This window comes from Ochotona princeps, chromosome 6, assembly GCF_030435755.1.
Source record: "Ochotona princeps isolate mOchPri1 chromosome 6, mOchPri1.hap1, whole genome shotgun sequence".
NCBI classification, from domain to species: Eukaryota; Metazoa; Chordata; class Mammalia; order Lagomorpha; family Ochotonidae; genus Ochotona; species Ochotona princeps.
Genome location: NC_080837.1, coordinates 35,273,837 through 35,298,791, shown reverse-complemented (window position 1 = coordinate 35,298,791; position 24,955 = coordinate 35,273,837). Strand labels below are relative to the sequence as shown.

The 24,955-nt window shown below is 46.6% G+C and overlaps 2 protein-coding genes across 10 annotated transcripts in view; one reads left to right on the top strand and one right to left on the bottom strand.

Moving 5' to 3' along the window:
- Positions 1–1,070, top strand: part of TUBGCP4 (tubulin gamma complex component 4) — a 42,153-nt gene extending 41,083 nt beyond the window's left edge. The window contains exon 18 of the mRNA XM_004578136.4: positions 325–1,070. Coding sequence (XP_004578193.2) covers positions 325–337 — 13 coding nt within the window. The 3' untranslated portion in view covers positions 338–1,070. The remainder of the gene's footprint in view (positions 1–324) is intronic.
- A 1,217-nt stretch (positions 1,071–2,287) lies between these two features.
- The window catches only part of TP53BP1 (tumor protein p53 binding protein 1), a 107,008-nt gene continuing 84,340 nt past the window's right edge, over positions 2,288–24,955 (bottom strand). For 8 of the 9 annotated variants that reach the window (XM_058665961.1, XM_058665957.1, XM_058665962.1 and 5 more), the window contains 12 exons: positions 23,872–24,355; positions 18,614–18,766; positions 15,365–15,636; positions 14,578–14,727; positions 13,886–14,316; positions 11,043–11,234; positions 10,437–10,655; positions 8,781–8,996; positions 4,814–4,908; positions 4,232–4,431; positions 2,984–3,129; positions 2,288–2,648 (listed from right to left, as the gene is read on the bottom strand). In XM_058665961.1, the coding sequence (XP_058521944.1) occupies positions 2,461–2,648; positions 2,984–3,129; positions 4,232–4,431; positions 4,814–4,908; positions 8,781–8,996; positions 10,437–10,655; positions 11,043–11,234; positions 13,886–14,316; positions 14,578–14,727; positions 15,365–15,636; positions 18,614–18,766; positions 23,872–24,355 (2,746 nt within the window). In that variant the 3' untranslated portion in view covers positions 2,288–2,460. Of the gene's footprint in view, positions 2,649–2,983; positions 3,130–4,231; positions 4,432–4,813; positions 4,909–8,780; positions 8,997–9,630; positions 9,700–10,436; positions 10,656–11,042; positions 11,235–13,885; positions 14,317–14,577; positions 14,728–15,364; positions 15,637–18,613; positions 18,767–23,871; positions 24,356–24,955 lie in introns of those variants that run through there. The other variant, XR_009245611.1, reaches the window with a different exon arrangement.

Here is a 24,955-nt window from a genome sequence, read left to right as displayed (position 1 = left end):
GGGGCTTAAAGTCCTTTGCCAGGTTTTGAATTGCCAGGCCAGCAAGGAAGCAGTGTGGCTTCCTTGGTCAGGGACCACCTCCTTTTAAAGACTTCACCATGAGGCTAACTGGTAGTAGGCTTTCCAATGGTCTCTGATACTCCCATTGCGAAATTTCTGCATTATCCCTCCTCTTCTTGCTAAAATGTCATCAAGCAGAATTTTCCTAAGCAGGACTGCGTGTAAGGTGACATTATCTGCATCACAGGTGGCCCTGATTCCTATTTCTTTGAAGGCAGTCTTGGGGAAACATGTTTAATGGCGCTTTTCATTTTTCTTTTGTAGTTTTGGAATGTGAAAGCTTCTGCTTCATAAACTGAAATAACAGTCCATCCCACCACATAACCAAGTGACATCCTGTTCTCCAGTCACTCACCCCATGGTCTGCAACCCCCCAGGAGGACTGCACTTGTTCCAGAAGCAATCCAGGAGCAGAGAGGCCTGCCCCTGCGGTATGGTCTCATCTGGTGGCAGCAGGGACCCTCCGCTCACTAGACACAAGCCTGCCCCTTTCCCTGGCAGTGTGTGTTAGAAGAGTGCATCTGTCCTCGGTGACCTACAGAATACCCATCTTGTACCTGGGTACTGCGTGCTGTGGAAAATACAGTGGAAAACAATAGGGATCACCAAGTGAACTGCTGCAAGTTCCCACGAGGAAAGGCACAGGTAAGCCAGGCTTTCCCTCTGCACACCAAGAACTTTCTACCCACAGACACCTTTCCTGCTTCGGGAATTTAAGATTGGAAACTTTCCCACCCCTTAAGGATTCTTAGAACTAAGACTGAGGGCCAGCCTGTGGCTCAAAGGGTTAATCCTTTGGCATCCCACATGAGTATCGATTTGTGCCCCTGCTGCTCCACTTCCTGTCCAACTGCTAATGGCCTGGGAAAGCAGTGGAGGATGGTGCAAGGCCTTAAGACCCTGTACCCACATGGGAGACCTAGAAGAGGTTCCTGGCCCCAGATCAGCTAAGCTGTAGCCATGGTGGTCGTTTACAGAATAAATCAGCAGATGAAAGATCTGTCTCTCTTTGTAAATCTGCATTTCCAATAAATTCTTTTTTAAAAAAATCAAGGAAACTAAGAATTGAATTTTTTCCAGTGACTTCAGGTTGCTAAGAGGGTAATTCTAGCTAATGACAGTATGTTTAAAATATTTTCCCCAAAGGAAATGGTCCTTAAGAAAATGTCAGAGTGGGCCCCGGCGCTATAATGTAGTGGTTAAAGTCCTCGCCTTGAATGTGTCAGGATCACATATGGGCGCCGGTTCTAATCCCGGCAGCTCCACTTCCCATCCAGCTCCCTGCTTGTGCCCTGGGAAAGCAGTCGGGGACGGCCCAAACCCTTGGGTTCCTGCACCCATGTAGGAGACCTGGAGGAGGCTCCAGGTTCCTGGCTTTGGATCGGTGCAGCACCTGCCGTTGCGGCTCACTTGGGGAGTGAGTCATGGGATGGAAGATCTTCCTTTCTGTCTCTCCTCCTCTATGTATATCCGGCTTTACAATAAAAAAAAAAAAAAAAGGAAATGTCAGAGCACTACTGTTAGAAGTGTGTGAGCCGAAGTAAACAGCACGGACCAGCCCTCTCCATGCCAAGAAAGGTGGCAGTGCCCTGGCCTCCCTGTGCGGTCACGGACGCACATCTCCTACCACGTGCTGGTACTCCCGTTCCTGGCTGTGGCCAACTGCAGATGCTCCGTTCTTCTGCTGACTCCAGAGCAGAGACCCTGCACTGAAGAATAGGGGACATCATCAGGCATGACACATGCCAGGGGAGGAGGAGGGAAGGAGTGGTTTCCAGCAGCCACAAGGCAGCAAAACCATTGGCTTTTTTTCACTTGAGTGTTTGAAGTTTCCAAGTGGCCCCGCACTGATCTTACGGAGTCCCGCCACAGGCTCCATCGGCAATTGCTCCTTTCCATTGTGGCTGTAGGAGTACAGGACAGCCCAGGTTAGCAGTCAGCTCAGCTCTAAGGAGAGACAGACAGCTGCTTTAAACTGTTACACTGAAAGCTGCCCCCACTTCCAGTCAATATTTGGCACAACTATTAATCTAGGCATTCACTTATTTTTAAATCAAGTTTTTGGAAACAGGAGACAGCCCGGGTTAACCTTTGGACAGTGACACCACAGGACAGTTTACTCTTAACTTTCTATTGCTTTGGCTGCCAGTCCTGAACAAAGGCCTAACAAGGAAGCAGAAGGTTCTGTCTGAACTTCAACTCGGCTAATCACTAGACAGATAAAATCCCAGTTATTACAACCAAAAAGATTCAACATTTATTTTATCATAAAAGTCCAGCAAATAAAACTATATACAAGATCCATGCAAGAACCCAGTAACACACAAGACACATTTAAAACCTGGTTAAAACACAATCTCCATAATAGCAGGGAACAAAACAGGTTAAGACCAAGTATCTTTAGTGAGAAACATAATCATGTTTGTATTTTGGATGCTGCTTGAATCCAATTCTTTCCCCAACAATGAGGCACTGGATCACCCACTCTTGTGACACCACAGGCAGCTGCAAGGCTTCGGCACACTTCAGCACCGAGGCAGGGCACGAGGGGTCCGTCACCACCACGTCAAAGACCCCTAAAGCAATATCTGAAGGAGAAAACATCAAAGTGAGGTGAGCCCTCAGTGAAACAGAAACAAACGTGCTTTTTAGCTGAAAACATCCCACTCTGCCCGAATGTCAAAAACAGCACTGCTGCCAACCCCAAAGCAGCTGGAATTACTATATGCTAGCATGGAAATGTCTAACAGTGACACCCCGAGAACCAGTGAGGCACCAACACCCAGTGCTTCACTTTCATGGACTCGCCTCTTCTGATAAGATCAGCCTGTCAGGAAACAGACCACTGGTCATCGGTCAGAGGACATCCTTGCACAGGAGCGCGTACACACACACACACACCACACACACACTGTCCAGGCACCTTTGTTATGGGCACTTGAATGATGCTGCTTCACAGAGGCTGCTCCACCAGTCATGAGGATCTCGGACCACAGCTCCAGGAAATTCTGCTGCTGGTCTGACACCAGCAGTACCTTCAGGTTCTGGAAAGGGTTTTCACGAGGCTGCCTACGGAGGAGTGAGAGACAGCATTTTGGAACTAGAGACCTTCTGACAGAAAATATCCAACGGGCCCGGCGGCGTGGCCTAGCGGCTAAAGTTCTCGCCTTGAACGCGCCGGGATCCCATATGGGCGCCGGTTCTAATCCCGGCAGCTCCACTTCCCATCCAGCTCCCTGCTTGTGGCCTGGGAAAGCAGTCGAGGACGGCCCAATGCATTGGGACCCTGCACCTGTGTGGGAGACCTGGAAGAGGTTCCTGGTTCCTGGTTCCTGGCGCGCACCGGCCCATTGTGGCTCACTTGGGGAGTGAATCATCGGACGAAAGATCTTCCTGTCTTTCCTCCTCTCTGTATATCTGACTTTGTAATAAAATAAATCTTTAAAAAAAAAAAAAAAGAAAATATCCAACAAGTGGCCTTTCTGCAGAGGAACTCTGAATGCTCTCAGAGTTAAGCTCCCTCAGCGTGAATGAAGTGTACTCTCTCAGACCCTGTATCTGATTTCTCTCTCCTCAGCTGAGTAACCAAAAAAAAACAAACCCTAGGGGCTGGCATGCATTTGCAAGCTAATCCTCCATCTGCAGCACTAGCATCCTATGGGCACTGGTTCGAGTCCCCCAGCTGTTCCACTTCCCTGCTGATGGCAGAGGATGGCCCAGGGCCTTGGGCCCTGGAACCCATGTGGAAGGCCGAGAAGGAGCTCCTGGCTCCCAGCTTCAGCTTCAGCTCAGCTCAGCTCAGGCTGTTGCGGCCATTTGGGGATTGAACCAGTAGGTGGAAGATCTCTCTGTCCTCTCTCTAAACCTGCCTTTCTAATAAAAGTGATTCTTTAAAACAAAAACAAAAAAACTCTTTCCTAACTTACATTTAGTGCTTGTGTAACTTAGCTTCCTGACCTTGTAGGTTGAGAACACTGACATGCATTTTCAAATAATTCCTAGCACAAGGAAATAAAACCCGTTAGATAAATTGCTGGAATCCTGTCAAACCCACTAATGTTCTGTAGATTACCCTACACACATTTCTGTTCTAGAAGCACTGATTCATTTGGATCCTTCTAAAACCTGCCTTCTCTCCCTCATAGCTTTAGATGGGCTCGCCAGTACTCACCAATCCAGGATTCTTTGCTCCTCGAGGCTATACCCCGCTGGCAACAGATAATTACGGTAGTTCTGGAGCTGGTTGGCATGGCAACTGTCATGGACCCAGACATGAGACACACAAGGGATTCCACTGGCAAGGCACAGGAAGTACTTCCGGGTTCGGCAATGCTGGTCTGCGATGAGGAGACACTGGTAGGCTGTGTTACACTGGAAAGAAACAGAGCCAGTGGGTCTGCTGAAAGCTGTGCGGGGGCCTCGGTGAGCTGTGGTGCTTCCTTACACATCCTCTCCAGAGCTATCTGAGCCTCGGTGGTCACAGGGACAGCCCCAACACACAGCCTCCAATTGCCTGGTACAACTATCAGGCAGTTCCAGTAAACACAAACTGCAGGCTGCTTTGGTCACAGCGACAGAACCACGGCTGTTACGCAGCCCAAGGTTCTAACTTCTTGTGTAACATAGTAATCTATTTCATGCAACAACATTTTGGCAGGTTCTCAGTTCCTACAATCTGTGACCTCCCCGATCACCCCAGGGCCTCTCAGGACACTAAGTGGGCTCTCACTCTGGGAAGCCACACAAATCTCACCTGGGCTTCATTGAAATCTTCAAGGATATAGCCAGCTCCTGCTCGAAGCTGCGACTCTGTGTACTGCTTGTTGAAAGGAGGAATTTCTAAGAATTCTATATAAAAATAAATAATCAGATGATCATTGGTTGGTTGATCAAGATGAGCACTGGTTGGCTGGTTTCCCGTTGGCTAAGTTACAGCCACTGCTTACTGCCCCTCGCCCCTAGCTAGCTAGCTCCACAGCAAAGACGGGGCCAGGGCTTCCCACAGGTCAGAGATTGGTCTGAAGGCCTAGCAAATGCTGCGCAAGAACATGGGGAGAGGGAAGATGCAGAATGCAGGCAGGTCCTAGACCCCAACACATCACAAGTTCCTACACTAAGCCCAAGTCAGCACTGTTCACAGGGATGCTCAACCATTTCCCACAGTGACATATTCCAGTCTGTTACCATCACAAAGTTCTTATGTCAACTCTCAACCATTCTTGCTGCAAATTAAGCGCGTCTCCTTTATTTCTGTGGAAATGAATAACCAATGGACAATTTTACAATAAAATATTCAAATTTGGGCCCAGCGCAATAGCATAGTGGTTAAAGTCCTTGCCTTGCACACACTGGGATCCCCTATGGGTGCCAGTTCTAATCCTGGCAGCTCCCATCCAGCTCCCTGCTTGTGGCCTGGGAAAGCAGTCGAGGACGGCCCAAAGCCTTGGGACCCTGCACCCGCGTGGGAGACCCGGAAGAGCTCCTGGCTTCTGGCTTCAAATTGGCTCAGCTCCAGCCATTACAGTCACTTGGGGAGTGAGTCATTGGATGGAAGATCTTCCTCTCTGTCTCTCTTCTCTGTATATCCGCCTTTCCAATAAAAATAAATCTTTAAAAAAAATCTTCAAATTTCCACTTTATCAACATCCTTTACCCCATTGCACCCCAAAATTTTGATAAGCCAAAATGCTCAGGGAAAGTAAGGCTTCTAAAATTTAACCAGTTAAGGTTAGTCAGAATCCTGTTTCAACCTTTTCTTTGAAAACTCTACCTGCTTGATCCTGAGGGCACCTGGGGCCTGAATACGATGACTGCTGTGCGGCTGGAAGACAGGCGTAAGGGCCTGGGCCGTGAGCAGTTGCTCCTTTTTTGACCAAATACCTAATCTGAACTTTTTTCTTGTCATTTATATAAGAGGAGATGACACATCAAAAAAGATAAGACATTAGGTATTGTGGATAACTGAGTCCTGGGAGATGAAATTCTAATTGACTGAAACTTTATCACAAACAAAAAACAACCAATGCACAGAATGCAATACCAGGACCACCCCCTCCTCTCTCCCCTGGACTCAGTGGGATAAGTGTGTGGCTGCTCTCCCACCCCCCATTCCCAGTACTCCTAGCTCCCTGGAGACCACAGCAGGGCCCTCCCCACCTGGGTGGCAGCACTGTTTTGGTGTCCTGACCTTTAGCCCCAGGACTCCTGCTGAGTCACTACTGACCCTCTTACAGGTCACAGGTCCTTCACTATTTCCATCTTTTCTATCCACTGTTTACATCAATTTTATTTGCACTACCCTTGTCTAAAGCAGTTTGTTTTGCTAATTTTTCTCAAACTGTTGGATTCAATCTACTTTCAAGGTATGAGGGCTGTTCCTAACTGGAGGCTAACGTGGAACAGGTTAATTCTACCGTCCAACCCAGGAAGGAAGGTATTAGATGAACCCAGCTTCCGAGGCCATTCCTGGGTCTGTTAGGTCAGTCCTTGATGTTGTGCTGCATAACAAAGACTGGCTACTACATCTATTTCATTCATAAATAACTCAGAATGGATTAATATTTTACTGCACTCTTGTTTTAAATGGGCATCTGAGAATTCCCATTTATGTGGCATCTGTCACAGCTGGTTCAAAGCTGATTCTACCGAGGACTGTGTCAGTGCAGACGCCTTCAGCCTTAACACAGAGAAGAAACCCGAAACTCTCAGGCGCTGCTGGGCCAGTGTCTACAGCAGACATAGTCACAAGCACACCATCAGGTAATAGGACAGCCCTTTCACAATGACTACCCAAAGTCCTCACTTGATTTTCCTGAGCTTATTACGTTTCTTCATAGGTACACCAACTGCAACAGAACTGAACAGCCTGCAATTCACATACCAAAATCAGCATTGTTGGCTGGGCTGCACCAAGTAAAACATCTGCAGAGCCGCCTTGTCAAGGAAGCAGTAGGAATTGGCTGACAGTATTGTGAAAACAAGAAACCAAGAGCACTATCATGGACCAAGTGCCTTCTCAGACATTACGATCAAACAAAAACTAAAATAAAAATGCTTGGCTAGGAAGCTCCTCTCATGCAGTTCACCACCACTATACCTATGTGAATTCTGACAAACCAGCCTTTCCATACACTTCACCCTGGCTATTCAGAACACGCAAGGCCTGCCTCCAGAGCCTTTAGCTGTGCACCTTCCAACAGCAACAGCCTGAACAGCAGCTCCCCAATCCCCTTCCCACATCCATGTACTTCTCCGCCATGTTCCCTAATTCAGTCCCCTCTTGTGAGACTTAACATCAGACATGCTGTCTGGACCTTGAACCTAGAGGCACACTTGTATGCAGCCATTATGTAGAAGGACATTGTGATTCATAGAACAGCGAACATGGGATGACGGCTGATAGGATGTCATTTGAATGAGGACACTTGATTGGATATACAAAACAAAAGATATTTTCAAACAAGGGTGTGGAAACGATGGGTTCCATAGATAGGCTTATGGGACCTACGTAAGCTCCTCAATACCTCCTCCCATACCCTATGTGAGCCGCAGTCTATAAAGCCTGATGCCACTAATAAACCTCAGCTGTCTCACCCACACAGCAGTCCAAGTGCATTATCCTAGGCTCTGTGCACCGAGTCCATCGCTGCAGGACAGCGAACACATTAGCCACTGTAGTGAATACACCTGAATTTGATCTTTTTCAGTCTTGGACTACAGACTTCTGGACCTCTGAGGTAATATTTACATTTCCCCACTTAAGCATCTGCTCAAACAAAAGCAACGAAGCATACGTGAATATAATATAGATCAAGGTAGAAAACAGGTGCAAGAGTTGATCAGTTTTTCTGATCACACTGGGTATCCATCGACCCCAGCCTTCCCAGTCTTCCATTCAAGCACAATGAACTTCATCTTGCACGTCACTTTGCTCTACTAGCTGTCCATGGATCACAAGCAGGGAAGCCAGCAAGGCCTTAAAAAACCTGACCTGGTTATGGCAGTCTATTGGAACCTGCAGAGGATACCTGGCACCACGACAGAGGACAGTAACTAATCAATCAACTACTCCAGCCACATGTTGGTAGTGAAAAACTGGGCAAACAGACTCTAAGATGGACTATGTCAATCAGTGGATTCTGCAGCAACTTCACTGTGCTTGGAATGGCGCAACTGGCAGCAGTTCATAACTGTTGAACTATCAAACCACTTCAGCAAGGCCCTCGGAGCATGCCCCACATTGGGGACCTGGGATGGGTGGGAGGCTGGATGGGGCTTTTCCCTTTACCTCCCCATTTACCCCAGATACAGAAAAAGAAGGGAATGTGGAAATAATAATCTCACCCACTTTCCTGTAGCCCTTGAAACTTTGTGCCCTAATTAACCATGTAAAGACTGTCAAAACAACAACAACAACAAAAAACCTGACCTGGATGGCTGCAGTGGAATAAAAGGAACACTGGGCTTTAGGCCCAATACTGACACAGCTGTAACACAGATGCTAGGATCTGGTTCCCATTTGCCCCAGTGGACTGTTTTGAGGAACCACTAACAAGAGAATTTTACAAAAAGCTTTCAATAAACCATGAAGCTGATTGAAATTGGACAAGGATGGCAGCTGCCACATGCCCTACCTCTGCAAGTGGCAGGGATACCACTGGCTCACAAAGCAGATGGAAAGTAAAGAAGTGTGCATGTATCACAGCTTCCTTGGGCCTTACCTTCCTCTTCCTCACTGCTTCCTGTAGGACCATCAGACAGCTTGGAGCGGCTAGCCAGCTTGTCACTAGTTGTGGCCATGGTGAGGAGAAAAGCATAGCCCAGAAACAAGGTCTTGTTCAGGGGTAAAGGCCCCCTGGGCTCGTCCACAGCCGAGGGTTCAGCAGTGTGATCCCCACCCTCGCAGGGGCTCGCACACTCTCCGGCCCCCACAGCACCTGGTAAGGACAGAGACACAGTTAGCAGAGGGCTAAGAGGCCCTAGCACCACGCATGACCTGACAAGCCATGTCCTGATGCACTGCTCTGAGACAGGAACCAACCATTCTCAACAGCCAACAACCCAAGACCTCAGTCCCAATGAAGAGAAATCTACATGTATAAATTTTATATATTGATGACAATGTGTAGTACATTGTTCTCATAAATGAAAGTTAACTACTATTGTTTATTTAACCATGCCAAGTATTTCTGAGATCATCTGAAGAAGTGATTCTAATGCAAATAACAGTCAAAAAAGGTGTTTGGATATATTCAGTTTGGTCCGCTTTCTCTGCCCCGTAGGATATGGGCTATTTTGAAGAGCCTTCGAACAAACCAAAAAACCGATACACATGTTAATCACCAAGTGTCCCGGCAGACCCTCCCCCGTCCTGGGTCTGACCCTCACCACAGTGGCACAAAAAATGGTAACGAAGTGCTTTCACACACTGCTGGAGCCGCATCACAACAGTCTGCTTCAGCTGTACCAGTTTCTAACACTGAAGTAGGTAAGTGAACCAGCTAGTCCAGGACTCCCAGAACACCCATGCTACAAGTGCCCCAATAAGTCCTTGAAAAGAAAACAGGATACCTGGCCTGGAGAAGCGGAATCGCAGGTTCACTGGGAGGCTAAGAATACAGACAGGTCATGCATGCCTCCCTAAAATAACCAGCAAAACAACAATCTCAGAGGCAACATGATGTACATGCACAAGGCTGAACTTCAAAAACCATCTTTCCACGCCTCAAATTCTTCACCTGGAAATCAAATTCTGGTACCTCAACTGCAAGGGATTTTACATAGGAGATAAACAAGTGATGCAGTTGGCACAGTGCCTCACACAGTAGGAATTCGGCTGTTTTTAAATAGCCTGACTCACAACAGCCGTGGCAGGTAGGAGGTGGCATGGCTCAAACAGGAGCTCTGCTGCCAGGATAGTGCAGCCATTGCCAGCCTGCCAGGCTGCGAGAGCTCCTTAGGGGCAAGACCACAAGCCTTCCCAGGCAACAGGGTCTGGGTCAGACTCAATAAAACCAAAAAGATCCTACTGCCATCTTGGTCCTGAAAATCAGGAGCTGGAGAGGGATGGCCTGGGGTGGCAGGACACCCAAGCTGAGTGCAGTCTTCCAGTGGCAAGTATGAAAAAGCCAGAGGAGCAGAGTCTCCAGGAACCAAAGATGACAGCAGGCCAAAGGAGAGATCCAAGACAGATTCCATGTATTTGCAGTCTGAAATTCTTTGGACACTAACACTGGAATCAACAAACGTCTGACTGAGGCTTGGCCTCTGCTCAAAGAGGGAGGGAGGGCGGTGCCAGGGAGCTCTCACAGGATGGTCGGAGGGGCCACAACCCCGGGGCGGGGGGCTCCCCCTTCCCAACGCCCAGAGATACTCACCGGGCTTTGCAGCCGCAGCCTTGCGGCCCCGCTTGGCAGGTGAGCGCTCCTCCTCAGAGGCCATCAGCTTCCTTTTGCCGGAGGGAATGCCCGCGGAGGTCCGAGAACTATCAGAGACCTTCCGGACAGGGGTGGTGCTGCTGCTGCTGCTGGAGGCAGCGGGGGTGGCTGGGGAGCTGACGTTACTGCGCCGCTTCCGCTTCCCTTCCACCAAATTGTCTGTCGGAACAAGCCAAGGGTTGGTCAGATCCCACAGACAGAAGCCCTGAGCCCCAAGAAGCCAAAGCCTGATTTGCATGTCACAGTGCCTTTTCCTCCACCGCCCTCAGGGAGCTCTGACCTAGTCTTTGCCAGTGCTGAAATGCCTTAGGCCCCCCCATAGAACTGAGGCTAGAAAAATGCTAAGGATTTGCTCTTTGCCACCAGGAAGGAAATGGATAAAACAGAAGATCCTAAAATTTACCATCCATATAGTCTGATGAGCCACATATGGAAATATTAGGGATTGGGGGAATGTTACTACTGACTGTTCCAGAAATCACTCTTGTCACTATTAAGCAGGCCAGCGACTGCTGAAGAGAGCTGGTCAGGAAGCCAAGGTCTTACCTAAGCTGATATCTGCTGCTTTGGTGAGGGGTGTGACTGCCTCATAAGGGCCAAGTCCATATTGCTCTCTCAGTCTGTTTCCTTGTTCCAAGGACAAGATGACAGCCGTGCGCTTGTACCACTTCCGCTGGCCTTCCTTCTCGATGCTATAGTACAGCTCACCACACTCCTTCCGGTGCCCTTTCACCACTCCTGAAAAACACATGGAAACTCGCTGCCATCAAAGGCCGCAGGGCACCTTCCTCCCACAAGGGCCCAGCAAGGCTGGGGAGGATCAGGGAATCCTGAGAAGCCAACAAGATGCTCAAGTTAGGACCCAACGGAAGTCTAGCTGTCAATGCCAGACACAACAGTCAGGGTGCGTGTGGATGCTACCCTAGCCATTAGGATAAACACAGTTTCTCAACAAAAGCAGCCTAAGGTACACAATCCAATCTCCCCATGCCAGCTCTTCCTGCCCTATTAATGGTTCAAATCGTTCCCATGAAGCGAAATGGCATGTGGTTCGGAAATGAGCCCGCTGTGTCTGGTGTGTCCTTCCCTCCTGGCTTCGCTGGAAGGCTCAATGAGAAGGGGTAAGCCTTCTCTGGAAGGCGCAGGTGCAAAAGGAAATCATGTAAGAGACAGCAGGTTTGTGTCCGGCTATCGTATAATCAGAACAGAGCTACAGAGAAGAGAAAGGGAAGAAAGAAACCCAGTCTCACTTGCCCTCTCTTTGCTCACTCTTCAAAACTAGAATGTCACGGCCCAGGGGAAGCAGACACACAGTGTACGGTAGGAAAAGGAAACTGAGCCAAGGACAAAATCTGCTACTGACAAGCCAGGTGACCTTGAGCAAGACCCACTTCCAGACTGTGACATACAGCACTCCTTCTCCACTCTGAGCACCTCAGCACATAAATGAATTCGCAATACAAGGACAAGAGAGCCTTTTGACTACCCGCGTCATCACTGTAAACAGGAAGGTCGGGTATACTCTCTCCCATCAGCCTGTACTTGAATGAAGGACTAAAACGTATCTAATCTCACCAAGGAAAAGGAGAGAGAGGTAAAGCAGGTCTTAGATCCCTCATGATCTATGCCACAGAATCACACTCTTCTGCTCTGTCTTCTAGCATAAAGCTAAATCATGAAAATCACTTCAAGCATCAAGTGTGTACTGCACAGTGATGAGGAACTAGAAGCAGCCCAGCATTGACAACTTCAACACACATTTACACAATCCCTGCCTGCCCTTTGCTGCCACGATCCACTCTGCATACCGAGCTGTCTATCCTTGTCTATACTGAGCTGGGCGCAGTATCCTAGTGAATAAAGTCCTCGCCTTTGCATGCACTGGGATCCCATATGGGTGACAGTTCATGTCCCAACTGCTCCACTTCCCATCAAGCTCCCTGGTTGTGGCCTGGGAAAGCAGCAGAGGACAGCCGAAAAGCCCATGTGGGAGACCCGGAAGAGGCTCCTGGTTTCTGATTGGTTCAGCTCCAGCCATTGCAGCCAGTTGGGGATGAATCAGTGGACGGAAGATCTTTGTCTCTGCTCCTCTCTATATATCTGACTTTCTGATAACAACGAATAAATCTTTAATAAAGAAAACAACAACAAAAAAAAAAACAGGGGCCTAGCAGCTAAAGTCCTCGCTTGAATGCACTGGGATCCCATATAGGTGTCAGTTCTAATCCCAGCAGCCCCACTTCCCATCCAGCTCCCTGCTTGTGGCCTGGAAAAGCAGTTGAGGACAGCCCAAAGCCTTGGGACCCTGCACCCACATGGGAGACCTGGAGGAAACTCCTGGCTCCTGGCTTTGGCTGTTGTGGCCACGTGGGGAGCGAATCATCAGATGGAAGATCTTCCTGTCTCTCTTTCTCTCTGTATATCTGACTATGCAATAAAAATAAGTCATAAAAAAAGTGTATCTTCAAGTAAGCTTCACAAGAAGGAAATATTAGAAATATCATTTAAACACTAATGACAAACACAAATCATCCCCTATCACTAATACTGACTTTTTTTTTTTTAGATTTATTTTTTTATTTTTATTGGAAAGTCAGATATACAGAGAGGAGGAGAGACAGTGAGAAAGATCTTCCATCCGATGATTCACTCCCCAAGTGAGCCGCAACGGGCCGATGCGCGCCGATCCGATGCAGGGAACCAGGAACCTCTTCCAGGTCTCCCACGCGGGTGCAGGGTCCCAATGCATTGGGCCGTCCTCGACTGCTTTCCCAGGCCACAAGCAGGGAGCTGGATGGGAAGTGGGGCTGATGGGATTAGAACCGGTGCCCATATGGGATCCCAGTGTGTTCAAGGCAAGGACTTTAGCCGCTAGGCCACGCTGCCGGGCCCAATACTGACTACTTTAAAAAGAGGCAAGTCACTGTTGTTGAATATAAGTAGTGGATGCCCAGGGAAACAGGCAGCTCTGACCGAAAAAGGACATGACAGAAAAGCTAGCGAGATCCAAACAAAGTCTGGAGATTAGTAACAGTAATAAGACCCATTTCTTAGTTTTGACAAAGGAACCGCAGTGAGGTATGAACAGCAGGGAAAGCGGGATGAAAGCTTGGTGATTTTTCTGTAAAACTAAATTATTCCAGAATAAGAAGTTTATTCAAAGGCAAGCAAACAGCAAATAAGAGACAGCCAGAGCCTATGCAACTGTGTCATAAAATGAAATGCAATCAATTAAAAAATGTGCATGTAAAAAAAAAAAAAAGACAGCCAGGAGGACTTCAGAGACCCCGAGGAGTAAACCAGGCTGCAGCGAACATCTGGGCAGGCCCCAAAAGAACAGAGTATGGCCCTGGACATAGCGGGTCCCCCCCGATGGCAATATAGGTTACCTGGGCTGAAATATTCATCCTCTGAGAGCGCTGTCACTTCAGTATCCAGCGGGATGGGGTCACACAGAAGGATGTCTTTGCCCAACACATCACACTCGTAGCCATCATCAAAGAGCAATTTATACTTCCCAGCTCCAACATCTCGTGTGATTTTCCCAGAATAAAAATAGCCATTGGATGACCACTTGGCGACAACACGAAGCCCTACAAAGCTGTTACCGGGCGAGGAGGCATCTAAGCCATCCGAGGAGCTAGCAGTAGTCTGGAAAGGAATTTCTGGAGAGTCACTACGACGCAAAGCAGCAGCACCCCCTTCTGCCCGTTTGCTGGAGTCTGGCACTCGGGGTACAATCCGGGTAAAGGATTTCTCATCTGGTGACATGCTGGGCGAGATGTCTTCTATGCCCAGAGGGCCAGGCGCAGCTGTTTCTCTAAAGAGAGATAGGAGAAAGCAGTGAGGAGACATAAGTGCTATCTACCAATTCCCCACTCCACTCAGTCTCTATAGCCCATTCTTGATTAACTCCATCACAGGCAAGAGCCTGGTCTTGGGTTTCACTCTAATCCCTGCCCACTCCCCAGTCAATTGGGCCCCTCTTCTCCCTCCTAACACCCCACAGACTCTCTACTCCCCTCTCTTCTTGCTACTCCCTTTTATTTCTGAACAAGTGTATCTCACACTAGCCAGGTACCTGGTTCCAGTGGTCCGAGAAGGCGGGCGGCCCCTTCGCCCGCGCCCACGAGGCGTGACTGGAGCCTTCCCTGCCTGTCTGATGCCAAGGCCTGCATCACCATCCTCCTCACACACTGGCGCCCCTGTCTGACTGACCCCTTTTCTAGGACTAGAGAATGAAGACAGGTTAGTCTGATGGCACCTGCGACTGGACCCCTTTCTTCAGTCTTCCCCCTGGCCCTACCCTACACGTGCAGGGCAGTGAGGACAGCAGGAAGCTGGCTCATAAACTGGGGATAGGGGTGGGGAACCCGGGGTAACAAGGACATCCTCCTCTGGGACAGGATGTTCCCGCCTGCAGCCTCCTGTTGCGGCCCCCCAAAAACAGAATGCCCACTGATGCCCTGCTTTCTCTACTCCAGGTTCTGGACACCTGCGGAAGACAACAAAAAGCAGGGGGACGCATCAAGCTGAGGCCACCACCCCAAGCTTCCTGTAGTCCCAACCAAAATGTGGGAGCTGCACAACGCAGGGGTGCCTGGAGCACATACCCAGCATTTCCCCTCACCAGGTTTGTTTTTATTTTTAACAAGTTCTTTGCCAACTCCATCTTCCCACAGGGCTCCCTGCCCCACCCCCACCTCCCATATTAACCCAAAATAGGTGAGGAGCAAGTGGGGAGAAAGAGGAGTTGATTCGTCCTAGGTTACTCCTGTGGGATTTCTCATTACTCCCCTTTTCCTGTGATATTAAAATGCCAGCGCCCCTGCCCCTGCTGTGGCTCTCTCTAGAGACCCTGTCTGCACCTCAGTTTTCCTGGGCCTCCTCGGGAGCTGGGTAAGGCAAAATCTGCGGGCTCTGTCCCGCTGGCTTTCCCTTTGAGTGGTCCGGCTCCTCTCCCTGAGCTGCCACTGCTGTGCATGGCTGAGAGACTCGTCCCACTTGACGTGCGGTGTAAGCTGGATGCCTTGGAGGAGAAGGAGCTGATATCCCCCAGGTCACCTGAGGAGACCCCAGTCTGTGATGGGGACACTTCAGTCTCACACTCCTGACACTCTACAATGGGCTCTTCAGTTTCCTGTAAGGAAGAAACGGATACAGAAGCTTAAGAAAGCCGCTGCAAAGTCAAAAGCAGGTGATGGCTAGGACATACCAGAGACAGCAAGAAATTCTGCAACAGAAAGGAGGGGAACAGGAGGAAACTTCCAGGGATAACACAAATGTCCTCTGTCTGTTATGAGTGGTGGTTGCAGAAAACTGTTAGAAGTGAACATTCTCAAGATCTCTGTTATACGGGCACATGATAGGTCAATACAAAATAAAGATGACACTAGACTGGGAAAACAGCAAAGCAACTGAAAAATGCATAACCTTTGCTCACCGACAATGTTGGAATGCAGCAACAGGTGAGCAGATAGGTAAGGAGGTGAAGAGGTCACTGGATAAAGCAAGTGGTCAGCAGACCTTTCGCTCTACTCCACTGATGGCGGGTTAGCACTTGCTTATTGATATGTTTACTTAGTTTTAATTTTTGTTAAAAAGGTAAGGGGGTTTCAGACCCATGTGGACCACTGAGCAGGATGGAGAGGGACCATGGGGTGGGGGAAAAGGTAGCAAGGAAAAGCCTCCGCCCTCTATGATTAAATAATTTTTTCCTGCTCCCTTCTTAAAAAATATCTGCTATAAAATTTATAAAGTTGTAATCTTTTTACTTTCACTCTACCTTTTTGGCTGCTAACTGCTTACTTTGGGATTGCACTGTGCCAATTTAAAAAAGCAGGGTTTGGCGGGGAGACAGAAAAAGATGTTCCATCAGCTGGCTCTCTCCCCAAAGGACCACAACTGCCGGAGCTGGGCCTGTCTGAAGCAAGGAGCTTCCTATGGGTCTCCCACAGAGGTACGGGCCCAAGCACTTGGGCCATCTGCTGCTGCTTTCCCAGGCCATCAGCGGGGAGCTTCATCCAGGCCCAGTCCTAGCTGCTGCGGACATCTGGAAAGGAAACCAACTAATGGCAGACTGATGTCTCTCTCTCTCTCTCTGCCTTTCAAATAAGTAAACTGGGCTCTGCGCAGTGGCCTAGCAGCTAAAGTCCTCCCCTTGAACACCTGGGATCCCATATGGGCGCCGGTTCTAATCCTGGCAGCTCCGCTTGCCACCCGGCTCCCTGCTTGTGGCCTGGGAAAGCAGTCGAGGACGGCCCAATGCTTTGGGACCCTGCACCCGCATGGGAGACCTCGAGGAAGTTCCTGCATCCTAGCTTCGGATCAGCACAGCACCAGCTGTTGTGTTCACTTGGGGAGTGAATCATCAGACACAAGATCTTCCTCTCTGTCTCTACTCCTTTTTGTGTATCTGACTTTGTAATAAAAATAAATCTTTAAAGAAAAAAAAATTAAATAAGTAAGCAGATCTTGAAAAATAAATAAGTAGCCTCTATTATTGTTTCATTTAATAGAAATAGTATTTCCTGTGGGAGTATAGTAAGTACTACTTTTAAAAATGTTTAATGGTCAGATAAACCTGGAAAATGTTAAGTTAAGCAAAATAAAATTAGATTCTGTTTACAATATTTCTCAGAACATTGAATGTGAATTTCCTTATTGATGGCAGTGAATTCAATATTTACTGTTTCTCAAACTTCTGACCATGGAGATTTGCCCCCCTCAGACTAGCTAAACAGGCTTGCTGATTCCAGAAAGATATTTTAGAAATAGTAAAGGATAAATTATATATAAAACACTTAATATAATGAACCCAGCAGAGTTCAAAGTGAGCTACAACAGTTACAGAAAGTTTTCTATGAAGATAAATTGATTTTTCATGAACCTGTCTTTTCAGGCAATTATTATAACCGTTCAAAATTGAAATAGAAATGTTTTTAAAGAAACACTAAAAAACAAAGATGAATTAGCATTTTTAAAGAAATATTTCTGAGATTTGACAGACAATAAAAAGCAGAAAAATTTCTCAAACTTAATGTTAAATGTTATTCGACATAAGGGACACATAGTCCATTAAGGAACTAAATGTGCTGTATTTAACAAAAATATATACCAGAGGTTAGTTCTTCCTAAGGACAACTTCCCATGCTGCTAGTGACAGGAATAAAGAAGAGTATTTGGGTAAAGAAAGGAGAAAAATAAAATACTGGTGATGCTTATCAATAGTTCAAACATATGTGGTGTTTAACTTTTTTTTTTAAAAGATTTATTTATTTGATTACAAAGTCAGATATACAGAGAGGAGAGACAGAGAGGAAGATCTTCTGTCCGATGATTCACTCCCCAAGTGAGCCACAACAGCCAGTGCCCGCCTATCCGAAGCCGGGAAACTGGAACCTCTTCCAGGTCTCCCACACGGGTGCAGGGTCCCAAAGCATTGGGCCGTCCTCAACTGCTTTCCCAGGCCATAAGCAGGGAGCTGGATGGAAAGTGGAGCTGCCAGAATTAGAACCGGCGCCCATATGGGATTCTGGGGCTTTCAAGGCGAGAACTTTAGCCGCTAGGCCACGCCGCCGGGCCCGTGATGTTTAACTTGAAAAAACATTTTGATTCTCAGCAAGTATTAGATCTAAACAAAGCATATGATGCTGTCAAATTAACAAAGAATCAACAAATGCCAATGTTATGCTAACAGTACAAGGGGTCTACAATGAATGCCACTAAAACATGAAGGCATGTCTCTTACCAACTGGTCCATGACACACACGATGGAGACCAAGAAAGAACAAAATGAGCAGACATGAAAATATATAAAATAAATAAATGAAGAAACATGCATCTGAATAGCAAGTTCTAAATTTCATTTGAGTTTTTAAGGAATATATAATACATAACATTATTTTATTTATACATGAGAGATTTATCAATTAGCTTTTCAAGCTGAGACTGGTTAAATAACTAGCCAATGGTCACACAGCAAACCCACAGCTGCAGCATCCTTCACTTTTAATCCGGTTCTTATATCTTTTCTAATAAAAAGATGAAGGGGGAAAACATGTTAGTAGCTGGTGGTCCAGGAAAGAGGGGCAGGGTACCCCAGGTGACTCAGTTACCTCAGTTACTTTTCTTTCTACTTCTGTTCCGTCCACATAATACACATCTGTGATGACCCGAGTGACGAGTGTGCGCACCTCCCGGATCGTTCTCATGTGCCGATGCAACACATGGCCATGTGGAGGCTGAGGCATTTCATACTCGTCTTCTCCCTAGGACGGAAGACGCAGACCATGGGCAGAGGTCACCGACTGCATGGATCACGAACCGGCTTCTCCTTGGATTGGGCCTATTCAAAGGATTCATGATCTAGTGTGAAGGAATTTTTCCAGTCATCTTGTTTTCTATTCATCTCTACATAACAACAGAGGCAGATCAGCTATAGGGCAAGAAGCTACGAAAGCATTAGCAAGACTTGAACTTACCTAAATCCAAGTCACATTAACACACCTAGAGATAGTTATTTTTATGATATAATCCCGATTTTGATGTCGACCTGTCAATTACTAAACAAGTTTATATTTCCAACAGTTCTTTAGATAAAAGGCAGGCATTCTCTACTTCATTTAAGCCAGAATGACATATCTGTTCATCTTAGTACATTTTCTCTCATTAATAAGTGAGAATGACAATATATTCTTGGAAGAATGATTTCTCCTAGGATTAAATATGAAATATATAATATATTCCAAAGAATAGACGATGGCTAAAAAATTAAGGTAGTGCCTAGAAGCAAAAACATTAGTAAATTAAGATTTATTTTCATTGCAAAGTCAGAAAGACAGAGCAAGATCTTCTGTCCGATGATTCATTCCCCAAGTGACCGCTATGGCTGGTACTGTGCCAATCCAAAGCCAGGAGCCAGGAAAACTTCCTCCAGGTCTCCCATGCGGGTGCAGGGTCCCAAGGCTTTAGGCTGTCCTTGACTGCTTTCCCAGGCCACAAGCAGAGAGCTGGATGGGAAGCGGGGCTGCCAGGATTAGAACTGGCACCCATATGGGATCCCAGTGAATTCAAGACAAGGACTTAGCTGCTAGGCCACTGCGCAGGACCCATAAATTAAGATTTTGTATCAATTGTCAGTTTAAATATGGCAACTCCTGCATTATTTAGAAAAAGCAGCCTATTTCATGCAAAAAAAAAAAAAAAACAAACCTTTAAACTGCCATTTGCTGACAATTACATGTACGTAGGACTACTAGAAAAATGCATGTTGGAAACTTCACTCAAGTGTAGAAGATTTAAAACTTCTGAAACAATTCAAATGTGCTGTTTTCAGTCTACAGAAAAACAAACTAAAATCACTATTCAAATGAACATGATAAATTAACATCCATTATTTCTTGTTCAGAAGTTTTTAGTCACAAATGGTCACCAAGCTCATGTTTTAATCAGATTATGCTTTAGTCAGGTCTGGTTCATTTTTTACTAACACATTAGATTTTTTAAAAATTTATTCATTTGAATAGAAGAGTTGGAGAGAGAGAGAGAGAGATTTTTCATTGCTGGCTCACTTCCCCAATGGCCAGGGCTGGGTCAGGGCCAAGCCAGGAACCAGGAACTTCCCCGAGGTCTCCCATGTAGTGCAGCAGCCCTAGGATCTGTGCCATCTTCCTCTGCTTTCCCAGCTGCACTAACAGGGGACAGGATCAGAGCTGCAGCAGCTGGGCTCAAACTGGCATTCACATGGGATGCCAGCTAGCATTGCAAGTAGTGGCTCACCTGCTGTACCACAGCGCTGGTCCCTACCTAAGACCTACCTATACTCAATAACATGTGCTAGAATTTCAGTCTCGTATTTCTTAACGCATGTTTACTCATAACACCAGCATTACATTAATCTACATCTTTGCTCTACTCCCTCACCCTACTGGCTTACAAACTTTTTCTTTTAATTTTTATGCATTTATTTTTGTTTTTGTTTCAAAGACAGATATTCTCAAACTATTAGTTCACTCTCCAAATGCACACACAACAGCCAGCACTGGACCAGGCCCAAGCCAGGAGCCAGGAATGCAGCCTGGGCTCCACACAGGTGAAAGGTGTCCAGGGGTGTGCTTCTGTAGGAAGCTGAATGGAAGAGGAAGCCCTAACAACAGGGGATCTAGAGGCATCCCAGGCACCTAACCACTGCTAAGAAGGAAATGCACACTTTTGTCCTCATTTTCCTCCAGATAAGCTGGTTTAACTTCCATTATTCTGTATTTAAAGAGAATTCTATTTACCACTACAATAATAGTACCTGCCTTTTTCCTGACAATGTGGTAAATGTCAATCTAAATTTACTTTACAGTTTCAATAATTTACCAGAATAATCCCCACTCCAATTTCAATTTGGAGATGAAATACCTGCTAAAATGGAGATTGCCAGTAGTGGTTACAAGTAATTGTAATCATCAGCATCCATGGATAGCAGTAGGCAGCAGCAGTCAACATTTATAGAGCTTCTACCACCTGCCAGGCCCAATCCCTTGTCTCAATCCTCACAGCATCCTAATCTTTGGTAGGACTCCAAGCAGGAGGTCTAGCTCCTGCTGCTCTGCTCCCAGTCCAGCCAACATGCCTGGGAATGCATATGGCCCAAGCAACTGGGCCCTGGCCACCCACCTGGGATGGCTTCAGCCTCGCCTAGCCTGTACTAGTACAGTCATTTGGGTAATAAATGAGTAGATGGAATCTCTTTCTCTCTTACTCTACCTCTCTTTTCTCTCTTACTCTACCTAAATCTATATTGCATGTATAGTGTGAGGAGCGATTTGAAGGTCATCATGGAGACTGATACCTTGCCTGGCACCATTCCTTCTTCCTCAAATTCCTGCTGGTCTAGCCATCCACCTATCTGCATTCCACCTGAGAATCCCACCCCCAATCTTCCAGCCCCTGCCAACCCCGCCCACTCACCAATCATCCCTAGGCATTCACCTGCAGGCACCAATCCCCTGGGGCCTGCCCTCAAACCCTCCCAATCCTGCACCCCACACCTTGTGGGCCTATCTGCATAAAGAGGCCTTAGGTGCTTCCTTCTCCCCTTTTTTCCACTACTCCACCTCCTTCCTGCCCCACCTGGAATAAACTTCCTAAGATACCTCGCTGCTTCTGGTATTTTCCACTCACGGTAAAGAATCTGGTTGCGGGAATTAGCTGCACGTAATAATATCGTAATATCGTATGAACTAGAACTTAAACTGTTTTAAATAACATATAGATTCACTTTTTATAAATGTTTACATGTTAATATGTATTTGTTACTTTTATATAAACATATTTTAAACTTATTATATATATATTTATTTAAAATAAAAAGTAAAATAGAAAACAGAACACTAAAAAATGAACATTATTACTAGATTCTGGGGTCTGCAGTGGATGTGGGGACACAAAGGTGTGAAGAGTATTGTTCCATTGCAGGCAGGGCCGCAAGGAACTTCCCCCTGTATGGCAGGGCCAGGTGGATGTCTCTACAACCACCTGAACGCAGCTCCACCTTCCTTTGCATGGACAAGAGACCACCCTGCGGAAGAATTCTAATCCATTCAGGTACTGTTTGCGACTGTAGAGTTGGTTTTTTATGGGAGCTGGAGGTTAATGTCAATAATAATGTCTTGCAAAAGGGCCTTCTGTTATTCATACTGTCTTAGCTGTCCTCATTGACCTTATGCTAATCAAGGGACCTGTATTTAGGGTTTCATTCTTTCCTCATCTTTAGATTTTTCTTTTCTTTGTGATACAAGATTGAGTTGTAAAATAAGAATTATAGCAGGAACTTCTAGAGTTTTTAGGAGAAACAAGCGGCAGAATTATTCTTAGATACATCCACTTGACCATGATGTCAAAAGTCTGTGCCAGGGCTTGTCAGGGCTTCTGTATAAATAAAGGGGACAGCTTTCTCGAATTGTCCATTATGATCATGAAATCATAGTGGTCCATTTAGTTCCTCTTTGTGCCTCATCCACGCACCCTTCACAAGTTCCGAACTCAGCTGGAGCTGGACTCCTGCAACTATTATCATTATCTATTTTGGGGCAGAGAGAAAAAAGCTCTCTCATACCAACTAGTTCACTCCTCAACTACCCACAACAGCTAGGGCTGCACAAGGCTAAAGCCAGCAACGTGGAATTGATCCCAGAGCTGTCCCTGCCAGATAGCTGGGATCCAGATATGGGATAGGAGCACCCCAACTAGTACCTTCACCACTGCACCAAATGTCCAATCAAAAAAAAAAAAAAAAAAAAAAAAAACCAACAAAACCAATAAAAGGAAAAAAAAAACAACAAATGTCCAATTCAAGAATATTAATTCTGAAGTCAAATACACTGAGTTCAAATTTTAGTTCTGTACCTAATAATGGGAAAATCTTAGGTAAGTTACTTAACCTTTCCACAGTTTGGTTTCTTAACCTGGAAAACTGGATTAGTATCAACCTCGTGGACTACACTGTCTTGAGGACAACACTGACAAATTGCAGGTATTAAATAGGAACAGTATTTCATAATGTACTAAACTTGGACAACCAGAATGAGGAACATCACTACTAGTGGAGAATTGTCAGGCAGATCCCAAATGATCTACAGAGCAACTGAAAAGGCAATTTAATCACTTTTACTGACTTGTGAAATGTCCCTGCCATTGATCCCACTGCCACCTCAGCAAATTCCGAACTCACATTTGTCTACACATGCATAGTTGCAGGTCTGTATACTTCCTGGAGCTATTCCCAGGAATCTTTCGTTCCTCCAGCCTCATTTGTATCAGCCTCAATCTTTGTTCTGAACTCTCCTATCCTAGTCTATTCTCTATAATCTTTATTCACCGGGGGACTTTCCCCCCATACCTAATTCTAATTCTTTTTATTATCTTTCCTGTTTCCAATACTGCAATAGGCCATCTTCCATTGCTTTTTGTTCCTCCCTTATCTTCTATTCTTTGAGATCCTAGGAACCACAGAGAAAGATTATTATGATTTACTTCAGGGAAAAGTTATTAGTTGATGGTCAGAAAGAAAGATGAAAAGTAATGGCAAAAACAAAAGACAGAATTTATAGAATATTACAGGACCCAATGTATATATGCCAGGTTTTCTTTTCCAGTGAAGACCTACCTCACAAACTCTACCACGATCTCATAGTGCCTAAAACTACCCACTGGCTGGAGTTAATCATAATTCTCACTAGCCCTATTCTGGATCAACGGCTTTAATCTTCTAGCCAATGTGTTATACAAAACAGTTATGACTAAAGTAGAAGTGAAGCCAATCTGTTGCTCTGAGACCACAGGCAGTCCACACAGGCGGCCAGGGCGCGCTGCTCTGTCCTCTCACCTGGCTGTGCAGAGACTCGGTGTCATCCCCAGGAGTACTGCTGGGCTTCTCACCACTCCCCTTCTCCGTCTGCACCGTGGCATCCTGTTTCCCAGAGCTGTGGTCCACTGTACTGGTTCCCTGCTCACACACATTCTTTATGGTCTGGGTTGCTGCTGAAGCAGTTTCTGGGACCCACAGGGAACGCTCTGTGGTCTGGATTCCTACGTTATTCTGGGTGGCCCTTTCGGTCAAGGTCTTACTGGGCTTTTCCTGATTCATATCCCGTCTTCCTTTCTGGCCTTCTAACACGTCTGTCTCCATTGCTTCTTCTTGAGGACTGGACAGCCTCTGGGTGGCCCTCTGCTGGGAGAGAGGAGAGGCAGGGTCCTTGATGGAACTAACGGGCTTCACAGAGTGCTCAATCTGCCTGTTCCTCTGGTCACCCTCCGATTTGTCTTTCTCCTCTTCTTCTGGAATCCTTGGAAAATGGAGCAAGCTCCCCCTGAAAATGAAGCGTACGAAGAAAACATGTCCTCTGTTTCGAATACAGTTTACTCCCCCCAAAATTCATGCTAAAAATTAAGACCCAGGCCCGACATGGTAGCCTAGTGACTGAAGTCCTCGTCTTGCATGCACTGGGATCCCATATGGATGCCAGTTCTAATCCTGGTGGCTCCACTTCCCATCCAGCTCCCTGCTTGTGGCCTGGGAAAGCAGCTGAGGATGGCCCAAAGCCTTGGGACTCAGCACTCGTGGGAGAGACCTGGAAGAAGCTCCTGGCTCCTGGCTTCGAATCAGCTCAGCACCAGGGCCATTGTGGCCATTTGGGTAGTCAAATCAGGGGATGGAAGATCTTTCTCTCTATATATCTGACTTTTCAATAGAAATAAACCAACCTTAAAAAAAAAAAAAAAAAGCTAAGGTCCAGCTAGAACTAAGGCATAGAAGGCTAAGCCTCTGCCTGTGCTGCTGGCATCCCCTATGGGCACTGGCTCTAGTTCTACTTCCCCATCCAGCTCCCTGCATATGACCTGAGAAAGTAGTGGAGAATGGTTCAAGTGCTTGTAACTGTGCACCCAAGGGAGTGACCAAGAAGAAACTC